Source organism: Argiope bruennichi, chromosome 2 (assembly GCF_947563725.1).
Source record: "Argiope bruennichi chromosome 2, qqArgBrue1.1, whole genome shotgun sequence".
NCBI classification, from domain to species: Eukaryota; Metazoa; Arthropoda; class Arachnida; order Araneae; family Araneidae; genus Argiope; species Argiope bruennichi.
In genome coordinates this window covers 48139252-48157136 of record NC_079152.1, presented here as the reverse complement: position 1 = coordinate 48157136, position 17885 = coordinate 48139252, and the positions used below count along the sequence as shown (strand labels likewise).

At 24.2% G+C, this 17885-nt stretch overlaps 1 protein-coding gene across 1 annotated transcript; it reads left to right on the top strand.

The window, feature by feature from the left end:
- The first annotated feature begins 186 nt into the window (after positions 1-186).
- On the top strand, positions 187-14897 carry LOC129961795 (pyridoxal kinase-like). Its single transcript, XM_056075364.1, has 10 exons — positions 187-524; positions 619-673; positions 1472-1576; positions 2360-2443; positions 7440-7474; positions 8835-8920; positions 9965-10113; positions 12553-12674; positions 13796-13862; positions 14533-14897. Exons 1-10 carry the CDS (start codon positions 420-422, stop codon positions 14628-14630), a joined length of 906 nt encoding a protein of 301 aa, XP_055931339.1. The 5' UTR covers positions 187-419; the 3' UTR covers positions 14631-14897.
- The last annotated feature ends 2988 nt before the right edge of the window (positions 14898-17885 follow it).

Sequence of the window (17885 nt, the reverse complement as noted above, 5' to 3'; positions counted from 1 at the left end):
GATAGTTAACTTTTAAAATTAGTTGAAATAAACAAACAAACAAAAAAGATTTATATTTAATTTTTTTGTCAGTAATTTTATTATTTTATCCAAATGATAAAAAATAATGAGTGATTGAAATTCCTTTGTTTTGCACTAATGTGAAATTAATTCAAAAGTAAAAAAATTGTAGTTTTGTGTGTTGTAGTTTAAATTCAACAGGTTTATTAATATATGGAATGGAAATGAAGTGGTACAATGTTTTGTTTTTCAAGTTGACTGGTTTTGATTTTGGTAACACGGGTTACGATCATGCTTTGACTTTTCTATCAGTTAAGATAAATACGATTGCTTAACTTTTTATTACCACTTTGTGACCTCTTTCAGACCTTCATCAGAAAGTCACAATTTAGTATTCGCTTTTCTACGTTTAATTTATCATGGAAAATCAAAATAATTTGAAAAAACATTTTAGAGTTTTATCAGTCCAGAGTCATGTAGTTTCAGGTTATGTGGGAAATAAAAGTGCTTGTTTTCCGTTGCAAGTTTGTTAAAATTATTATTTTCTCTTTAATTTTTATGATTGCGAAAATTGGTTTGCATTCAGGCATTAAATTTAGCTCTTTTTTTTTTCTATAGCTGCTTGGACTTGAAGTGGATTTTATCAACTCTGTTCAATTTTCAAATCACACTGGTATGTTGATTTTTTTAACTCTAAAATATAATTAAGATGAGAAAAAAATCTTAAAACAAATGCTCTTTTAGAAACCAACATTTAAAATTACATATAAAGATTAATCATTTTTATTTATCAAAAAAAAAAAAAAATGTTGAAACTTCTTGTACTATTTTCTTTTATAAAACTTTTATTATATTTAAGTTCATAAGTGATCTAGTGATTCTCTAGCATTATAATCAACAATTTTTATTTATTGCTTTTTCAATAATGCTAAAGAAGTACTAGCACTATTGAATTTATCTAGATTTAAATTATATGTTAGTGTGGCTGATGGTTTTAGTTTTTACCATCATGCATGGTGCCATTCTTTTTAATTTATTCTTTGATTTCAAGTAATGAATTTCCTGATGCTTCTCTTACTTATCATTTAACTTGTGGATAATGGTGAATTAATTTTGGAGTGATTTAATTTTTTTATAATTTTTCAGATATTTGCTGAATAATTGCCCTAATTTTTCTAATTAATAATCTTATTAAAAAGCACATTAATCAGGTTTACCTAAGATATATAATACAATGTTTCTGTCTGAGATATAAAATAACTAAAATCATTTTTATATATTTCTCTGTAATGTAGAATTATACTTTTTATGTGTACTGTATAAATATTAATTTCTATTTGATTATTTTAATAAAGAGCCAGTTTCACTAACATATGAAGTATTAAATGTATATATAAGATATTAAACATTACAAAAACTATTTTTGTTATTTATAATGTGCTTAATTGCAGGTGATCTTTTTTATTAACAGGATACAAGGTCATAAAGGGGCAAATCTTAAAATCAGAAGAATTGCATGATTTATATGAAGGTTTGAAAGCAAATGAACTTTTGAATTATACTCATGTGTTAACAGGTAATTTTTTAAAAAAGATTAGTTTAAATTAGTTAGATTTAGTTTACCAATAAGTTCCTTATTTTAGAAAAAGTGTGAATCTGTATTCATACTATGATTACATTTATCTAACATTCATTATCACAATAATCATGCTCTTAATTATTATTACTTTCAAATTATTAAAAGAAAACTTGTTCTCATATTTTCAAAAATCATTCAACCTTTTCAAATATTTTACTTTTCATTTTAAAATGCAAAAAAATCATATCAGTCAATCAATTCTTAAAACAATGATTTTTAGAAATTATTTATTATTTTTTTCTCTTCCATTTTTCATAGGAAATAATTTGCCAAACCAGTGTTCAATCCTGGGGTGACATATCTCATTCTTTCAGGCTAAATATATGCTTTTATCATATGAGGACGAAGTTATATATCATTCCACATTACTTAATCTCTGATTATATGTTTTGAAATTTTCATTCTTTGATGTAAAGAAAATTGATTTTTTTATGAAAATATTTTTCATTTTTTTTTTGTTTTTTGTAAATGGTTATGATTTGCCTTTTCTGCATGATTGATAGCTATGTGTTTCATCCTTTGTTAATTGCTTTTAAGTAAAGTAGTCCATTTGTATTCTTTTAATTAACTAAAAAGCCTATTTAGCTAAAAAAATATTATATATATATAACATTTTTAATGAAATAAAATATTGTAAAATTATATACATTTAGGTACATTGCTGTGCAGATTCTTTTTCTAATAAGTATATATGATTTTTTTTTTTTTTTTTTGATACAGGTTATGTTGGAAATGAAACATTTTTAACCAAACTTTCTGAAATTATTCAAGATTTGAAACAAATTAATCCTGATATATTTGTGGGTATGTTGTAGTTTATTATTTTATTTGTTTCTTGTTTTCTGCAAATCACAAAATGAAGCCTGATAATATTGGTTATTTTTGATAAGTCTGATTGTAACTGCTATATAATCACAGTTTATATGAAAAAAATTTGTCAATTTGCATATTTTGGTTAGCTATTCAGAAAATTATTTTATCATTTATTTAACAAAAAAAGAAATTTAAGTAATTTAATACTTTTTTTAAGTATTTTTTAAAGTATTTAAATTTGCTACATAAAATTGTTTGTTTTGAATTAATGTTTCAATATGAAATTTTTGAATAAATATTTTCAGATTAATGTGTTAAAAATCTATGTTAAGTTTATAAACTACTTTAAATAATTTGAAACATTCCTTGAAATTATACAGAAAAAAATTGTCTAAACATGTGCATGGGGATATAATAAAATTTTCAGATATTAAAGAAGAAGTTCTGTATGATTTGGTTATTTTGGTAAATATTTTGTGATCTTTATAATTAAATCAATTTTAAGCTTATTTCTTTAAGTTTCTAAGGAATACTTTTTTTATGCAAAGTAATTAGTGGCTACTAATTTAAAGGAAGCATTTTTTTAAATGAGCCCTATACCAGATTGTTTAGAAATTTGTGGAGTCTATTACTAACAGGATCTAGGGAATTTCTACTACTATGACCACTATTTAATTTTTCTTTGTCTCTATAAAATAAATTTATTTTATATAAAAATACTTTATACAAATAAATTTCTTTTATATATATATATATATACATAATGATATTTTAATATCTAATTTAATCCAAATTGTTTTCTTAAATTTTTGCCTAATTCAGTCCATGTCAAAGTCATTCTAAAATATTCTCTTATTTCCTGATCTCAATCCACTTTTTAATTCAACTGAAGCTGCGTAAAAATTACTGTGCCATCAGTTGCTCTTGCCAAGGTCAACATGAGTGTTGAATTGACATGTGGCTGGAAATCCCATGTTATATAAGACTAGTGATCATTTGTTTTTTTGCTTCCTTACTTCTGTTCTTATGCCGCACTATGGTAGACGTGTTTTGTCCGCACTTCCTTTTAAATATATTATGCCTTCCTGGGATAGATTAAAATGAATTTAAAAATGTAAAATGTCTCTTCTATGTCTTCGAATCTCTCTTCTGCTGGAAGAATTATATGCTTATATATATATATGTAACCTGATTTGAAGAAGCAGGCGTAGAGCTCTATAAGATTTTTGTTTCATATGTTTTCAATGAAATTATCTAAATTTTAGTTTTTGTCCATATCATGGTGAGAGCAGAATAGCGAATGAAATCGGAAATCAGATAGCAACAGAATGTGATTGTGATAAAATATTCCAAGCTTATATAGTGTTAGAAAAGATTTTGTTGATTCATTTTTTTTATTCCATTGGAAAAAGAATGACTTTTACAAGTTTGATGTTAAAGTTACAGTGAAGTTAAAGTTCGATTAATAAGAAAATTATTTTTAGAATACAGCTAAGTTGAACTTGTTATATATATATATTTAAACTAATTTTTACCTTTTATAAATTCCTTTTGGTGTTTTTTACTGTATTCTATCTATCATTGTAATTTATTTAGGGATTTTTGGTTTTTGAGCTCACAGTTTAATTAAATCAGTTTTATAAATATTATAAGTAAATGCTTCACATTTGAGGAGTCTGAATTAGATTTTTCACTGAAAAAAGTAAATAAAGGTTCATGAAAGTTTATTGGATTATTGGCTTTAACTTTTTCTTATAGTTTATTTTTCAAGAATTAATTCATTATTATTTTTTTTTCCAATTTCAATTTGAAGCTGATAATTTATGTAAAAACATATTGGCTACCAAGCTAATAAAATGGCTGCCACTAAAATAAGAATAGTAATTTAAGATAAATTTTAAAATATTTATAAACATGTATAGGCTTTTTACTATTTTTCCCCCAAAATCTATCATATGGCTTGATTTTGAATATGTCTTGCCTAAGTCACATTTCATTCTTTTCAACTAAATTCATTAATCCTTATTAAGCTGTGTTTTATAACAAAAATTCTTCAGAATACTTTGTAGTTTTCTATTTATGCAACAAGCAATATTATTTTAATACTTACATGTCCAACAAAGTTTGAAAAATTATGTAGTAAATTGTGGAAAAAAAAAGAAAGAAAAATGATATATTTTTGATGGAGAATAGGGAATTAACATTTCCGAAAAGTGATAAAGAAATATTTTTTTTTGAAAAAGGTAATATATAATCATACCTAAAATAAAGAAATAATTTGAATCAGAAATATAATAGATTGAATTTATTTGAAATTTGTCTTGAAATATTTCTTAATAAATCTTTTCAATTTTTAGTAAAATAAGCATCTATATGTTTTGATCAATATTGCTATTATTAAAGGAAAAAATTTCATAGTTCATAGTTTTAATATGTTAAACTGGTTTTATTTGATATTTTATTTGTATCTCCATATCAGTGAATGTTGCTAATTTTCTTTTAAAATTATGACTGTAATCTCAGTAATAAAATTGGTTTTATAAACCAATAAAATAGAAAAAAAATAATTTTATGAGTATGTCTCATGACTGTAGCTATAAAAATGAATGAAGGCTATTTAGTAGAACAACTAAATAAGTAGAATAAGAACTTGGTTTAGTAAGAAAAAAATAGGTAATAAAAAAACTTTATTTCATATCTTGCTGATAAACTCTTTATTGATAATATCATAGAGTGTAATAGAAATTTTAAGTATTTTTTTGAGTAGAAGTTTGTATGAGAGAAACAAGAGCAGTTGCTAAACTTTTTTGGCAATGAACTAAATATGTTTTGATATTTGTGATTGTGGAACTGCCATAGATTTTCAAAATTGAGAATATAATCATCATGTTTATTTTTTAATGTTTTAAATTAACCTTGCATGTTTCATGTTTGTAAGGATAGAATTTTATAATAGTTTTTTTCACTACTTCTTTACGTACTAGAGTTCTTAAATTTCGTGCAGTTATTAGTTTCTGATGTAAAAAGAATATTTTTTAATTTTGGAATTCCTAACTGTCAATTAATGTATTAATTTGGTTAAAATTTATTTCACAGAGGTTGCACCTTATAAAAATTAATTTAAGAAATATTGATTTTTAGATTACTTAATATTTGTTATATACCATGAAATATATTGAATACCATAAAATGTACTTAAAATTAAGAAAATATAAAAATAAAAAAGTTTACACATGTTTCTGTTAGTGTAATAAAAGTAGGAAAAGAAATTTTTAATTGAATATCTAGTAATATTGTAACGAAATTACAACATATTGAAAACATGAGGTACAAATTACAGATAAGAATTAAAAGTTCAAATATATTATAAATGCATTTAAAATTCATTTTCATAATACATTCCTGTTACTCTTTCAGTGTTTTACTGTTTTGAATCGACATTCATTCTTTTAAGTCCAAGCATTACTTTGGCGTAATGTTACCTAGTAATAGTCTCGAAATTAGGTGCCTGCATCCTTTAGGCTTAAAGTACATACTATAAATCAATTTTTTCATTCAAACAATTTAGACAGACCTTTACTGAGATTTTGGTGACTAATTTTGGTTGCTAATTAAAATAATTGCATCGTGATAACAAATAAAAAAAATGGATCTTTTGCATTTTTAGTTGAAAATATGTTTGCAGTCTAATACCAGTGTAGTGGCACCAGTGAAGTACTAAGACTTAATAAATAAAATAATTAAAAGTAAGAAATTGATAAAATTGTGAGAAGATAAGAAATAAAATATTCTTTTTTTAGGATAAGAATATTACTAATTTGAGGTAGGATATTTTTTATTCTATAGTATAATAAATATTATAAATCTGTAATACTGCTTCTCTGCCTTGCAACTTTTATCGCTGGAAAGAGGGATTTACAGGGACTCAATGGAATTTGAATGGATGACAAGCCAATGACTCCAGCTTGACATCTATTTAAGAATCGGAATCTGGTGGACTATTATTATTCTGGAATCGGAATTCTTCTGAAAAATTCTATGTAACATCTGGCAGGAAACTCAAGATGCTTTAGTTATTAATTTTCTTATTGAAGTGTTGACAGCAGAACTACTTTTTATAATGAGCACTGTTACATTTTGCTATTTAACGATTTACTGTCTACTTGTGCTGTTGATTTCTTCAAGTACTGTTCTTTGTGAGAATCTTTGCGGAGCTGTTTGTACCTGCATCAAGTACATTCAGTCAGAGGGAAGAAAATATAAGAAATGAAGAAATAGGCTTCAAACAAAAAGTTTAAACGAGGCCAAAAATAAATTCTTGCCAAATAGGTAATAGTTACAATTTATTTATGAAAATCGATGTCTATATCTTTCAAAAAAATTATTTTATAAAAATAGTATCTTTATTATCTTAAGATTAAAAAAATTACCTTTTTTAATGATTTTAATTTCATTTCCATTGAATTTTTCCCCTTAATAATATTTTTACTTTCAGTTTGATATATTGTATATAGCAGCATTTACAAGTTCTGAGACAAATTTAAGCTGATCCATCAAAACATTCAACCTCATGTTTTTGAGCAGCAATTCTGCAATTCTGAAGTAGAATTTTCAGGTCAACTTTTATTTCATAATGTATACTTTTTAATTTACAGTAAACTGATTCAGTTGAATTTATGTTTTTCACTCATATCAAATAACAAGGTGAAATGTATATATATTTTTCAAAATATGTTCCATGAATCATTTAACAGTCTAAAAAGCCAATAATCTGGATGAACAAACTGGTGGCTAAAGGCTAAAGTTTATTAAAAGTAGACATTTAATAAACATCAAAATACAATAAAATCTAAATTTTTTGTATAAGCTTACTATTTGTTAGACAATAATTTTTTTTTATTAAACATGTTATTTATTGTGTAATGCATTAATGAAAATCAGGGAAAAGTTTGATAAACTGATTTTACATGTGTACTTTCTTTTTCAGTGTGTGATCCTGTAATGGGTGACAATGGTGTCATGGTGAGCTATTATCACATTCCATATTCTTAAAATATCTTTAGCAATATATCCATAAAATAAATATGTTGTTTCTTGACAAGAAATAATTTGTTTTCTTGTAACTTATGTTATAAAGTTATTTTTAAATAACTATAAGTAATAAAATCGTCTATAGTCTTTTTATTTAACTTCAACATTTCTGTATTTATTATTATTATTTTTCATTTTGACGAACTAAAATATAGTAAAGATTGGAACATATGATGGCTTGGAGGAAGGTTGAATTTATATGTAATTTTTGACATCATTTAGAAAACTGTTTGATCAAACAATGCATTAGCGGAATTAATAACTAGCTACTTAAATGCTTCCCAGATTTTTTTTCACAGGTAACATTTTCACTTTATTATAAAAAATAATGCTAAAATGTTATGAGACAATTTTTTATTGTTTCTCTTCTAACTTTCATCTGCTTTAAATATTGCATGATTAAACCAAATCACTCACTTTTCCTCTCACTATCATTATTTGGTCTCATAAAATTAACTATAATTAAAATTGCATCATAATAATTTTTACTGGGTTGTTTTTAAAGGATTAATATTGAAATTTGCTTCCCTGAATTTATATCATAAAGAAATAGTTGTTTCCTTTAAAATTTTGCTGGATATTTAGAATGGCTAACTAGATGAATAAATAAAATGAACTTTGTATATATTTGCTGAAGTTATAAAATCTGAAATGGTTTAAGTTTTTAAATAGTCAATTAAAACTGCTGTAAGTTAAATTACTGGCTTTTTCTCTTAATCAAGGGACCATCAATAAAATTTGAACATTTTATATAAATTTGCTGATAGATTGAAGTCTGACCTTGGAATATCTTAAAAATGTTGAAGAATTGGTGTTGTCTTAGGTATGAGAATCAATCTTTTAGTAATTCTTATTTTAAAGGTAATTATGTGTTAATGTTTAATACTGTCTTTTCTTCTCATAATGCAGCGCATATTATTTTCTGAGAATAAAAAAAACAAACAAAAAACAAAAACAAAAAACAAATGGGGAGGGGGATTATCGTACTGAAAAAATGGCTTTATAAATACTTTAAACAGATTAGCATTTCAACGTCTTTTGCACTTTAAATTTTAATTCAGTTATAACTCTTAACAATATTAACTCAGTTATTTTGATGAAATATTGTACAATTTTTTAAAAAAAGAACAGACTGAAACAGGAAATATCATTTTTTTTTCCTGCATGAACTTTAAAATTCAAAAATGAATAAATAAAATCTGATGTATTAAAAAAATGCATAAATTTTCTGCACTCAAGAATTTATTTTTGCATTTAACCTGTACTTATTAATGTTTATTTAAAATTCCAGTATGTTCCTCCTGAGGTACTTCCAATTTATCGAGATAAACTGATTCCTCTCTCGGATTTAATTACTCCAAATCAATATGAGGCAGAGTAAGAATTTTTTAAAAAATATTTTTAGTAGCGTCATAAGTTTGGCATATTTTTGTAACACTTTTTTTTGCCTGCTAAATGCTAAAAAGATTCAAATATGTTCTCCTTTTGTATGGCTTTATATTCAACTGATATATTGTTGATGATATTAGTTGTGTATGCTATAACTACTTTTACTGAGGGAAGCATGAATCAACTTAAGAATTATCTTGGCTATTCTTCCAGTAGTTTTTTTTAAAATAAATAATTGGAGAAATTTTTATGACAATATTAAGATTACAATGTCATGTTTTTTTTAAACATTTTTTTTTACTCTATGTGAGAATAGATGTGATGATTTATTATTTTTGTTTTTGCATGCTATTCCCAGGCTCTGACAAGTTGACATTTGAATTTTCAACTTCAGACAAACTCTAAAACTGAGAAAAGTATGCATTTTCTTAAAGGAAAAAAGTATGGAACAAAAAGCATGTCATAGAAAAAAAAAAGATTATAATAAACATTATATTAATGTCTCTTAATGTATTAAAATAGATTTGTCTGATATCCCGATATTCATCTCAGTCGCTTTCTTGTCAAAGCCATATAATAAATGTCTTCTGAAAACAAATAGATATAAAATGGAAGTATATTTTTTACGTTAACTTTTTATAAAATCCTCTTTAGTAATAATGCATGTAATTTTAGTTTTCCTTGTCTTAAAATTAATTGATTTTACATTTAAAACAAGATTTAAAGGAAACTGTCATCAAATGCAATTTATATACAGTGATATAATAAATGTTATTGATATAATAAAAGATCTATAAAAGATATGCAATATAATCTATTAAAATATTGAAAAATAATAAAATAAATTTTAATCAGTTGATATTTAATGATTTGTAATTATATATTTAACTTTTTCAATTAATTTTCTGTATAAGTTTAAAAATTACTATTTATTTTAAACTTTTGCTTTTTTTTCTTATATTTCTTTCATTTTATTTTTTTCATAAGTATAGGAAATAATGCAAAATTAATAATTATTTCATTAATTTTTAGACTATTAACTGGGATAAAAATCAAATCCAGGGAAAATATTACGAGTGTAATGGATGCATTTCATGAAAAAGGAGTTAAAACTGTTATTTTGTCTAGCGTTGAATTGGAGAATTCAGAAAAGCTTCATTTATTTGGAAGTTCAATTTTAAGTAAGCTTTATAATTTGTTTGATTGATTTTTAGATAGCTTTTGCATATTGTAATGCATAACTTTTGATATAGAATATATTACAGTGTGAGACAAAAAGAAAAAAATTGTCACTATTTTTGTTTTTCAGCAAAATATTTCTTACTATAAATTTAAGAAAAACTTTCACATTACAGAGGGATATAATTTGCTTAAATATTTTCATATTCGAATTAACCTCTTATTGATATGAATATGTTAAAGGATTTTGGACTTAACCATTTTTTATCTTTAGGTTGATACAAAATATTATCAAAATATTTTGTTTTCCTGATAAATATACAAAATATTTTATTTTCTCACTTTTTATTTTTATTTTATCATCTCTGCATATTGTAGTTATTTATGAAATTATGACAGCATTTTAATTTCTTGTACAAAATAGAAATGAGTCCTTAAATTTTATTTTGAATGTATTAAATAAAAAAAAAATGGATGAATAAGATAATCTGTTTAGACTTCATAAAAGTCTAAATTTATGGCCATGTTGCTGAAAATATGGTTTTCTTTTTTGTAATTTGACATGGTATTCATAAACATGGGTTTATTGTGTCAATTCTTATGTATGATAAATTTTCTTTTGGAGAAGGAGAAAAATGTGATAGTTGTATAGTCAAAATTATGAAGAAAATTATTCGATTTTCAAACTTACTGTTAATAAAAATTTAACAGCAAAGAAAGTAAAGCTGGATTAAGTATGCATATAGTATTATAAATTTAAGTAATGAGTCTAGTAAGTAATGATATGCAGAATACAAGAGGGCGTCCATGGTAACAAAATTCTATATATTGTGAGAACTATAAACTATGAGAACTATAATGAAGATGAGAACTATAAAAAGAATATGAATGATATTGGAATCCTTTTGGCCCTTCTAAATTAATTATTTTCATAAGAAAAAGAATTCTTCTAATAATTCTTCATTTAAAAAAAAAATTAATTTACCTTAGGCACTTCTAATATGGAGTTCTGCTAGATGATTTGTCTTAAATTTATAACAAACAGTATTTAGTGAAAAATGAAGCATCATATTTTTTTTTGTCCCTCAGTATTTTGTAATCAGTTTTATAAAATCATACGAAGTGAATTGATATATTTTTTAATTTCTACCTGAAGCAAAAATCAGTAAACATTAAAAATGATATTTCTTTATTAGTCATAATAGAATGTGTATCAATTTGTATTAATAGATGTGGAATTAAAATGATAAAAACATCCATGTTTTGTTTTCTTGCATAGTATTCCTGTATGCATTATAGAGGGGATAAAATTTTTACCATGTCTTATTGTAGAATAAGTATTAGATATATAAAAATGGAATTATACATAGTATTTTTCTTCAGAAATCACAATATTTATATATCTGTTCAACCCCCTCCCCACAATGAGAATTGTTTTAATTCAATTTGCAACATGTAGCTAAATAGTGCTATGCAAAACAATCTTACCTAGTTTTTTTTTAACATATAAATAATTTTTGATACATATTTTTTTTAAATTGATTGATGTCACTGATTGTCTGTCATATTTAGTTGACTTTCAATCTCATAACATTAGCATCACCACTTTAAATAATTTTAATATTACTGTTCTGTTTCAGCACTGTTAATCCTAGTTGTGATGCATCCATTCATATGCATCCATTTAATATTGCCATAATGAATCAATTGTTCATTCTTTGCAAGAATTTAATGCAATATTTTTGCTTTTTTCCATTTTTGAACTTGATGCCATAGTTTGCATACACATTTGTATTATTTTTTCATCATTCATGTTTATTCCTTTTAATTCATTCATGACTAATTTCTTTACTTTTGAATCTTGGCCATTGAATATATATATTGTGCAATGAATAGTTTGCAACTTTATGCTATTTCAACTGTATTTGACCAGGACTGTATTTTATTCAATGGTATTTCTAGTTCTACATCTTAGCACTTTCTGGTGTTTCTCCATGTTGGTTTTTAAGTGTACTGAAACCATAATTTTAAATCTCTCAAATAACAGCGTGCAAGATATATTTTATGGACCAAATTCACCATTAATTTCCATCAGCAAATAGAACGTTTACTTTATTGTGAAATAATAATAAAAATATAGAAAAAAACTCTGCAAATGTCAATTTTTACTGGCTCAAAACGCAGCATTTAAATGAAGTAAAAATAATAATTATTTATATTTTAAATGGGTAATATATATTAATATTATTATTATTATTAAAGGTTGACATCAAACCTACCAAGGACAGTTTCTGAAACAATTTTGAAATAAACTAAAATTTCTATTCAAATTGTATTTATTTAAAAAAAAGGATAAATTATATTTACACATTTAATAAATCAGTTCTTTCCAATTATTTATAACTTTACATTGTTTTTCACGTGACTTTTTTATTTAAAAGAAAATTCAAAAAGTCTGGTATCAATGGATATTCCCAAATTGCCTTCTTCATTTACTGGTACTGGAGATTTGTTTTCTGCTCTTCTTTTAGCTTGGATGGCTAAAACAGATGGAGATTTAAAAGTATGTTTTCATTTTTGCTTTATAACTTTTTATACACTAGGTATAAGCTATTAAAAATTTATTTTGTGATATTGACATTTTTTTGTGACATTTGGAAATTTATTTTGGAATTTTTCTTAAAAATTCCTAGTTTTCTTATGTGATATTCCATGGCTATTAATGAATAATATTTGATGACTTTTAATAAAAATATTTATTTCTTTGAAAAAATTTTTATTTCCTTTTTTTAAAATTTTTTTAAGTCCTTATAGTTTAACAAAATATTTTTGTGTGTCATTTTTTGTTATGATGTAGTTAGTTAATTGGGTAATTATTTGTTAACAATTATATTGATATTATGAAATCAATTAAAACTTTTTGGTTCAAATTGTTTCCTTGTATTAATAAAGCTTGAATAAAAGTATGTTTTGATTCCTCATACAATATGTGTGTATACTGTATAATTTTAATATGTATATACCATATAATTTTAATCTTAAAAATTCTGTTTTTAATTTAAATTAAAGTTTACTAGTAGTTTTGGATTTTTTTTAATGAAAAACTTTACAAGACATTAAATATTTTAGCTAAAAAATGCAAATTCTAATAAAAATAAATAGATGATTCAGTTGCATTTACATTATGAGATAACATGAAAAAATTTATTTTCACTAAATGAATTAATGAAATAAAGGTATAAATTATTTTAAAACTGAATATGTCTTTTGAAAGAGAAGGAAAAAATTCTGTTGAATTTGTCGATAATTGAATTTATTAAAAATAATATAATTTTCGTGACTGAATTTTTAAATACTTTTTTTTCAAGAGGTACTTCATTATGTGTAGAAATAAGGTTATGAACAAAACTTTTTCTGTAAGAAAGATTTTTTTTTTTTTTGTGAAAATATAGTTTTCTAAATTTTTTAAAAAGGGATGTTTGCTTATAAACTTTTAAATTTTTTGTCATAAAATGCTATTAACATATTTAGATTGTATTAGTATTATTTGATTTCCTCTTTAGAATCTTTTTTTAGTAAATTTATATATATATATATATATTGGTAGTTATAATCCCATAATAATTGAAAGCATATTCAGTTTATACATTAATAATAAAGTTTATAATTTAATTTTTATTTTAGCTGTCATGTGAAAATGCTGTAAATTCTTTACAGTGTGTTTTAAAGAGAACCTTAGATTATGCTGAAAGTAAGTTTTGTAAATCTTTTTTACTAACTTTTTTTTAATTAGGCTTGTTTTATATTTGTATTGATAGATTTTGTAATTCATTTTCCAATCACTTCCTGATGTGGTAGAGCTCTGAAATTTTGCGCACGTCTGTATTCTCACTGGTTATACACTCCTATTTTAATTTGGATATAAATTACGTTTTAATTTCAGTAACACCAATTATTTGCGATTTTGAAAGAAAAAATGATTACAAGATTCAGTAATATGTATGATAATGAATTATGAAATGTATTAAAACTTTAATATTGAAAATAATAAAAATTAATAGTTTTTAAAATGTTCTTTTTTGGTATACCAAGAAGTAGAAAGTAATTATTTAATCAAAAATCTGAGTGTCGAAAGAAAACTTAAAAGCAAGAGGAAATTAATTTACAGTGAATATCATAAAGAAATTTCGTAATTATTCATTACAAATTATATATTAAGAGGGTGATTGGAATTTCAATTTATTTAGATTATTTTAACCAGTTTCTCTTACTTTTATTTGTTTTTGTTTTGATCCTTAAGTTTTTGATTAAATTATAAGATCTTTCATTTTTAGACTCTACTTATAAATATATATTTTTAAAAGTATCTTTTATAAATTTTTCTCAAAAGATCTTTAAAATATTTTTTTTTTCAATTCTAGGGAAGAGCAAATCCGTAGCTACTATGGAGCTGCAATTAATTCAGAGCAAAAATGACATTGAAAATCCTCCGGTTATACTAACATGTCAAGACTTATGATTATTCATGTTTCTAGTGCTTATGTTTATATATGACTAATTAAGAAATATTTTATTGTTGATTTCATATTATACCAATTGGAAACGTTCTTATTTTAATGAGTTACTCATTTAATTCTAATGGTTTATATCACTGTGAATATTAACCTGCTAAAATTTTTTTCTGATTATTTCAAAAATTTAATTAATGAATTTTATATTTGATATAAAATGAGAATTATTTAATAAATGAACAACAACTCAGATTACATTACTCATTTTAGTAATATTGATTAACATCAATATTCTTCTCTAAAAAAATTTTTTTTATTGAAATCATTGCTTGGTTACTTTTTAAAATTCAAATATTTAAACTTTTAATTTTACTTTGATAAATTATTTATGAGAATTCAGATGTATGTGTAATGTTTTAATGGTATGTTTTACCCTTTTGCCATTCCTTGAATTCATGAAATGTATATTTTCATATGAGTTTATTAATTCATTTTCCATTTTTTAAAATTCCTTATTTGTTTAAACAGTAGTATATATATAATACGATCAATTTATATTAATTAACCATTTATTTTTGCATTTACTCATGATTTCATTTTTTGTTAATTTTAAAACTAGTCAAATTGGTGATTTTAGTTGGAACTGAATATATTTGAATATATTTAATTCAGTGTATTTTGGTTTGAACTTTAGTTTGCTTCTATATCTTTACATTATAACTGTTTGTTTAATCAAAATATTTACTCAGTAGCAAACTAAAATTCAAATAATCTAATGCTAAACTAGAGATTCATGAAATTTGATTCCTTTTTAACTTTTTAGTTTTAATGATTTCATTTTTTTTTTGTTGATTGTGTATGCATATTTTAATAACTAGGCAACGAATGAAATGCATTAAGCAACAATTTATCACTACTTTGAAGTATAAAGCAGTCTTTCATTTTTTAAAAGTAGTTTTGTTGAAATTTAAAAAAAGTTTATCTCTTGGCTACTGTGATTTGTTTAAATGGTTTACATGGAAGTATTGCTTCTGAAACCAATGAAGTGCAATGCTTATTTACAGAAGTCTTCCAAAACATAGAAAATTGTTTTTACACAGTCTGTATGTATGTAAACTTTATGGTTAGAAAAATCCTTAGTATCTCAATGTGATCAATTAGTAATTATAAGTTTCCTTTGATAATATAGTTTTGATCGTGTGCTTTTATATTTGGTTTATACACATGATATTTATTTTGGCCATAAACATTTTATGATGTTTTATCAAGTTTGAATAATGTTGTGCAAGAGTTTCAAAATTCTGTTTGACTAAGCTATAAACATTTAAGTGATATGGTGAAATTGCCCTGCAACATGCATTTGAAAGATATTGAAGATTCTCTTGAAATGTGGTATTAATAAGAGCAGGAAGAAGGAAGCTAAAAAAAACAAAACCGATTTAAAGAAATGGGGGACGTGTGAAGAAATTTTACCTATGAATTTGAATAATATAATGCGATAGGAAAGGCAAAATAACTAGTAAAAGAAACTGAATTGAATGTTACTAGAAGTAGGAAATTTCGCTGCAGTGTAGGTAAATAAATCGATGGCTTATTATCATAAATGAAGAAAAGGGCCTATCACTTTTCATTAAAAATATTTAGTTGTTGGAAATATGTGTTTAGACACGTCGAATATATAGAACATGCATTTGTTGTATCCACTTTTGTTAAGGTGCACAATTTTAAATTGAATTTGCAATAAAATCTATAGAATATATAACTCCTTAAAAGATTTTTGAATTTACATGCATCTCAGGATTCGTTATATTTATTCCAACTAAAAATGTATTCCCACTGCAGAATACTTTGAGAAATAAATAGCATCGTTCATTAAGAGATCCCTATAATTTTTTTTTTCAAGCTTAAACATTTTTTTTTTTACAAGAGAAAGTAATGCATTCATTTTCAGTCTAATACAGTAAAATCTTTTGTAATCGCCAACAACTGATTATGTCTGACAGTGCACAGTGATGGAAGGTTGTTTAAATATAGATATCCTGGGCACCAGTTTTAGAGAGTGCCATGGAATTCGAAACGTTAATGTATTTATATCACTTTTTAAAGTGAAATATAAGGAAGGGATGAAAAAATAATACTTTGCCTCAAACTCTACTTATCCTTGTTGAACCACCGATGGCAATTAAGAGGGAAATAATTATATCATGCCCCCTGCGCTACATATTTTGATAAGCCACTGATGCCCGTAAGGAAATCATAAAAGTTTTTTTCCAGATAGTTAGATTTGTTTTCTAAAAATTTATTTATTCCTCCTTTGTGATGCTATCGATAAAAAAAGTCATTGCGTCTCTGTATATATGTATATTTCACTTTTTCGTTTAAGGACTAGGCTGATTTCAACCAAACTTTGCATACTTATTTTTTAGGACAAGCGGAAACATAATCAGCTTTTCAAGGTACAAAATTTAATAAATATTCAATTAATTAGAATTAACTGAAATTCTGCTGTTTTGCTACAATAGCATCGGAATAATTTATCTTGCTAGAAATATTTTAATATCATCTTAAAATTTAAAGTTTTACATTTTTTAGCAAGATCAAATTTATTTTTGTGTAATATTTTTTTAATTTTTATTAATTTTATAAAGAAATTAAACAGACGATTTTGTGTTAATTAATTTGTGTTAATTAGATGATAATTAACACAAATGAGACTAATATATTCTGACACTCCCCCCCCCAAATTTCTGTTTTGTATCATTTGGAAATTAAAAAAAAATTTCTTAGTAGTTTATCTAACAGTGTCTAAAATAATTGAAAAAAGGAAAGAACTGATATACTCTTGAATTCTGAGTGACCGAGGACCATAGACAATTAATCAAATAGTGTACTGTAATAAAAGAGTTGTGTGTATTATAAAAAATCATAAAAATTAGTTTTTAAATTAAAGATATTATAAATATATTTCAATTCCGAGAAGCAACTGGTTTAGCAGCTAATTTATAATAGTTTTATAAGTTAGCTAGTTAATAATTTTGTAGCATCATTTCCTAACACAAATGAACATTGTAAATTTCGATGAAGTTAACAATGTTTGATGTGCTGGTCATCTTCTCCCCTCTTTGCATATGTTCGATTATTTTGCCATCATCAAGAAAATGTGTATAAAAATTTTATAAGCCTAAATTTCAAATTTATATTTGTGTCTTCAAAAATCTTATTATTTTAATATTTCCGATTACAAGAGATTTTACTTCACTTAC

Bases quoted from the DNA above. Each gene is read 5' to 3' on its own strand.
- LOC129961795 (XM_056075364.1), top strand. From the start codon at position 420: ATGGAAAATCAAAATAATTTGAAAAAACATTTTAGAGTTTTATCAGTC. The intron at 10,114-12,552 runs GTAAGCTTTATA...TTTATTTAAAAG, and splicing joins ATTTGGAAGTTCAATTTTAA to AAAATTCAAAAAGTCTGGTA. The intron at 13,863-14,532 runs GTAAGTTTTGTA...TTTCAATTCTAG, and splicing joins AACCTTAGATTATGCTGAAA to GGAAGAGCAAATCCGTAGCT.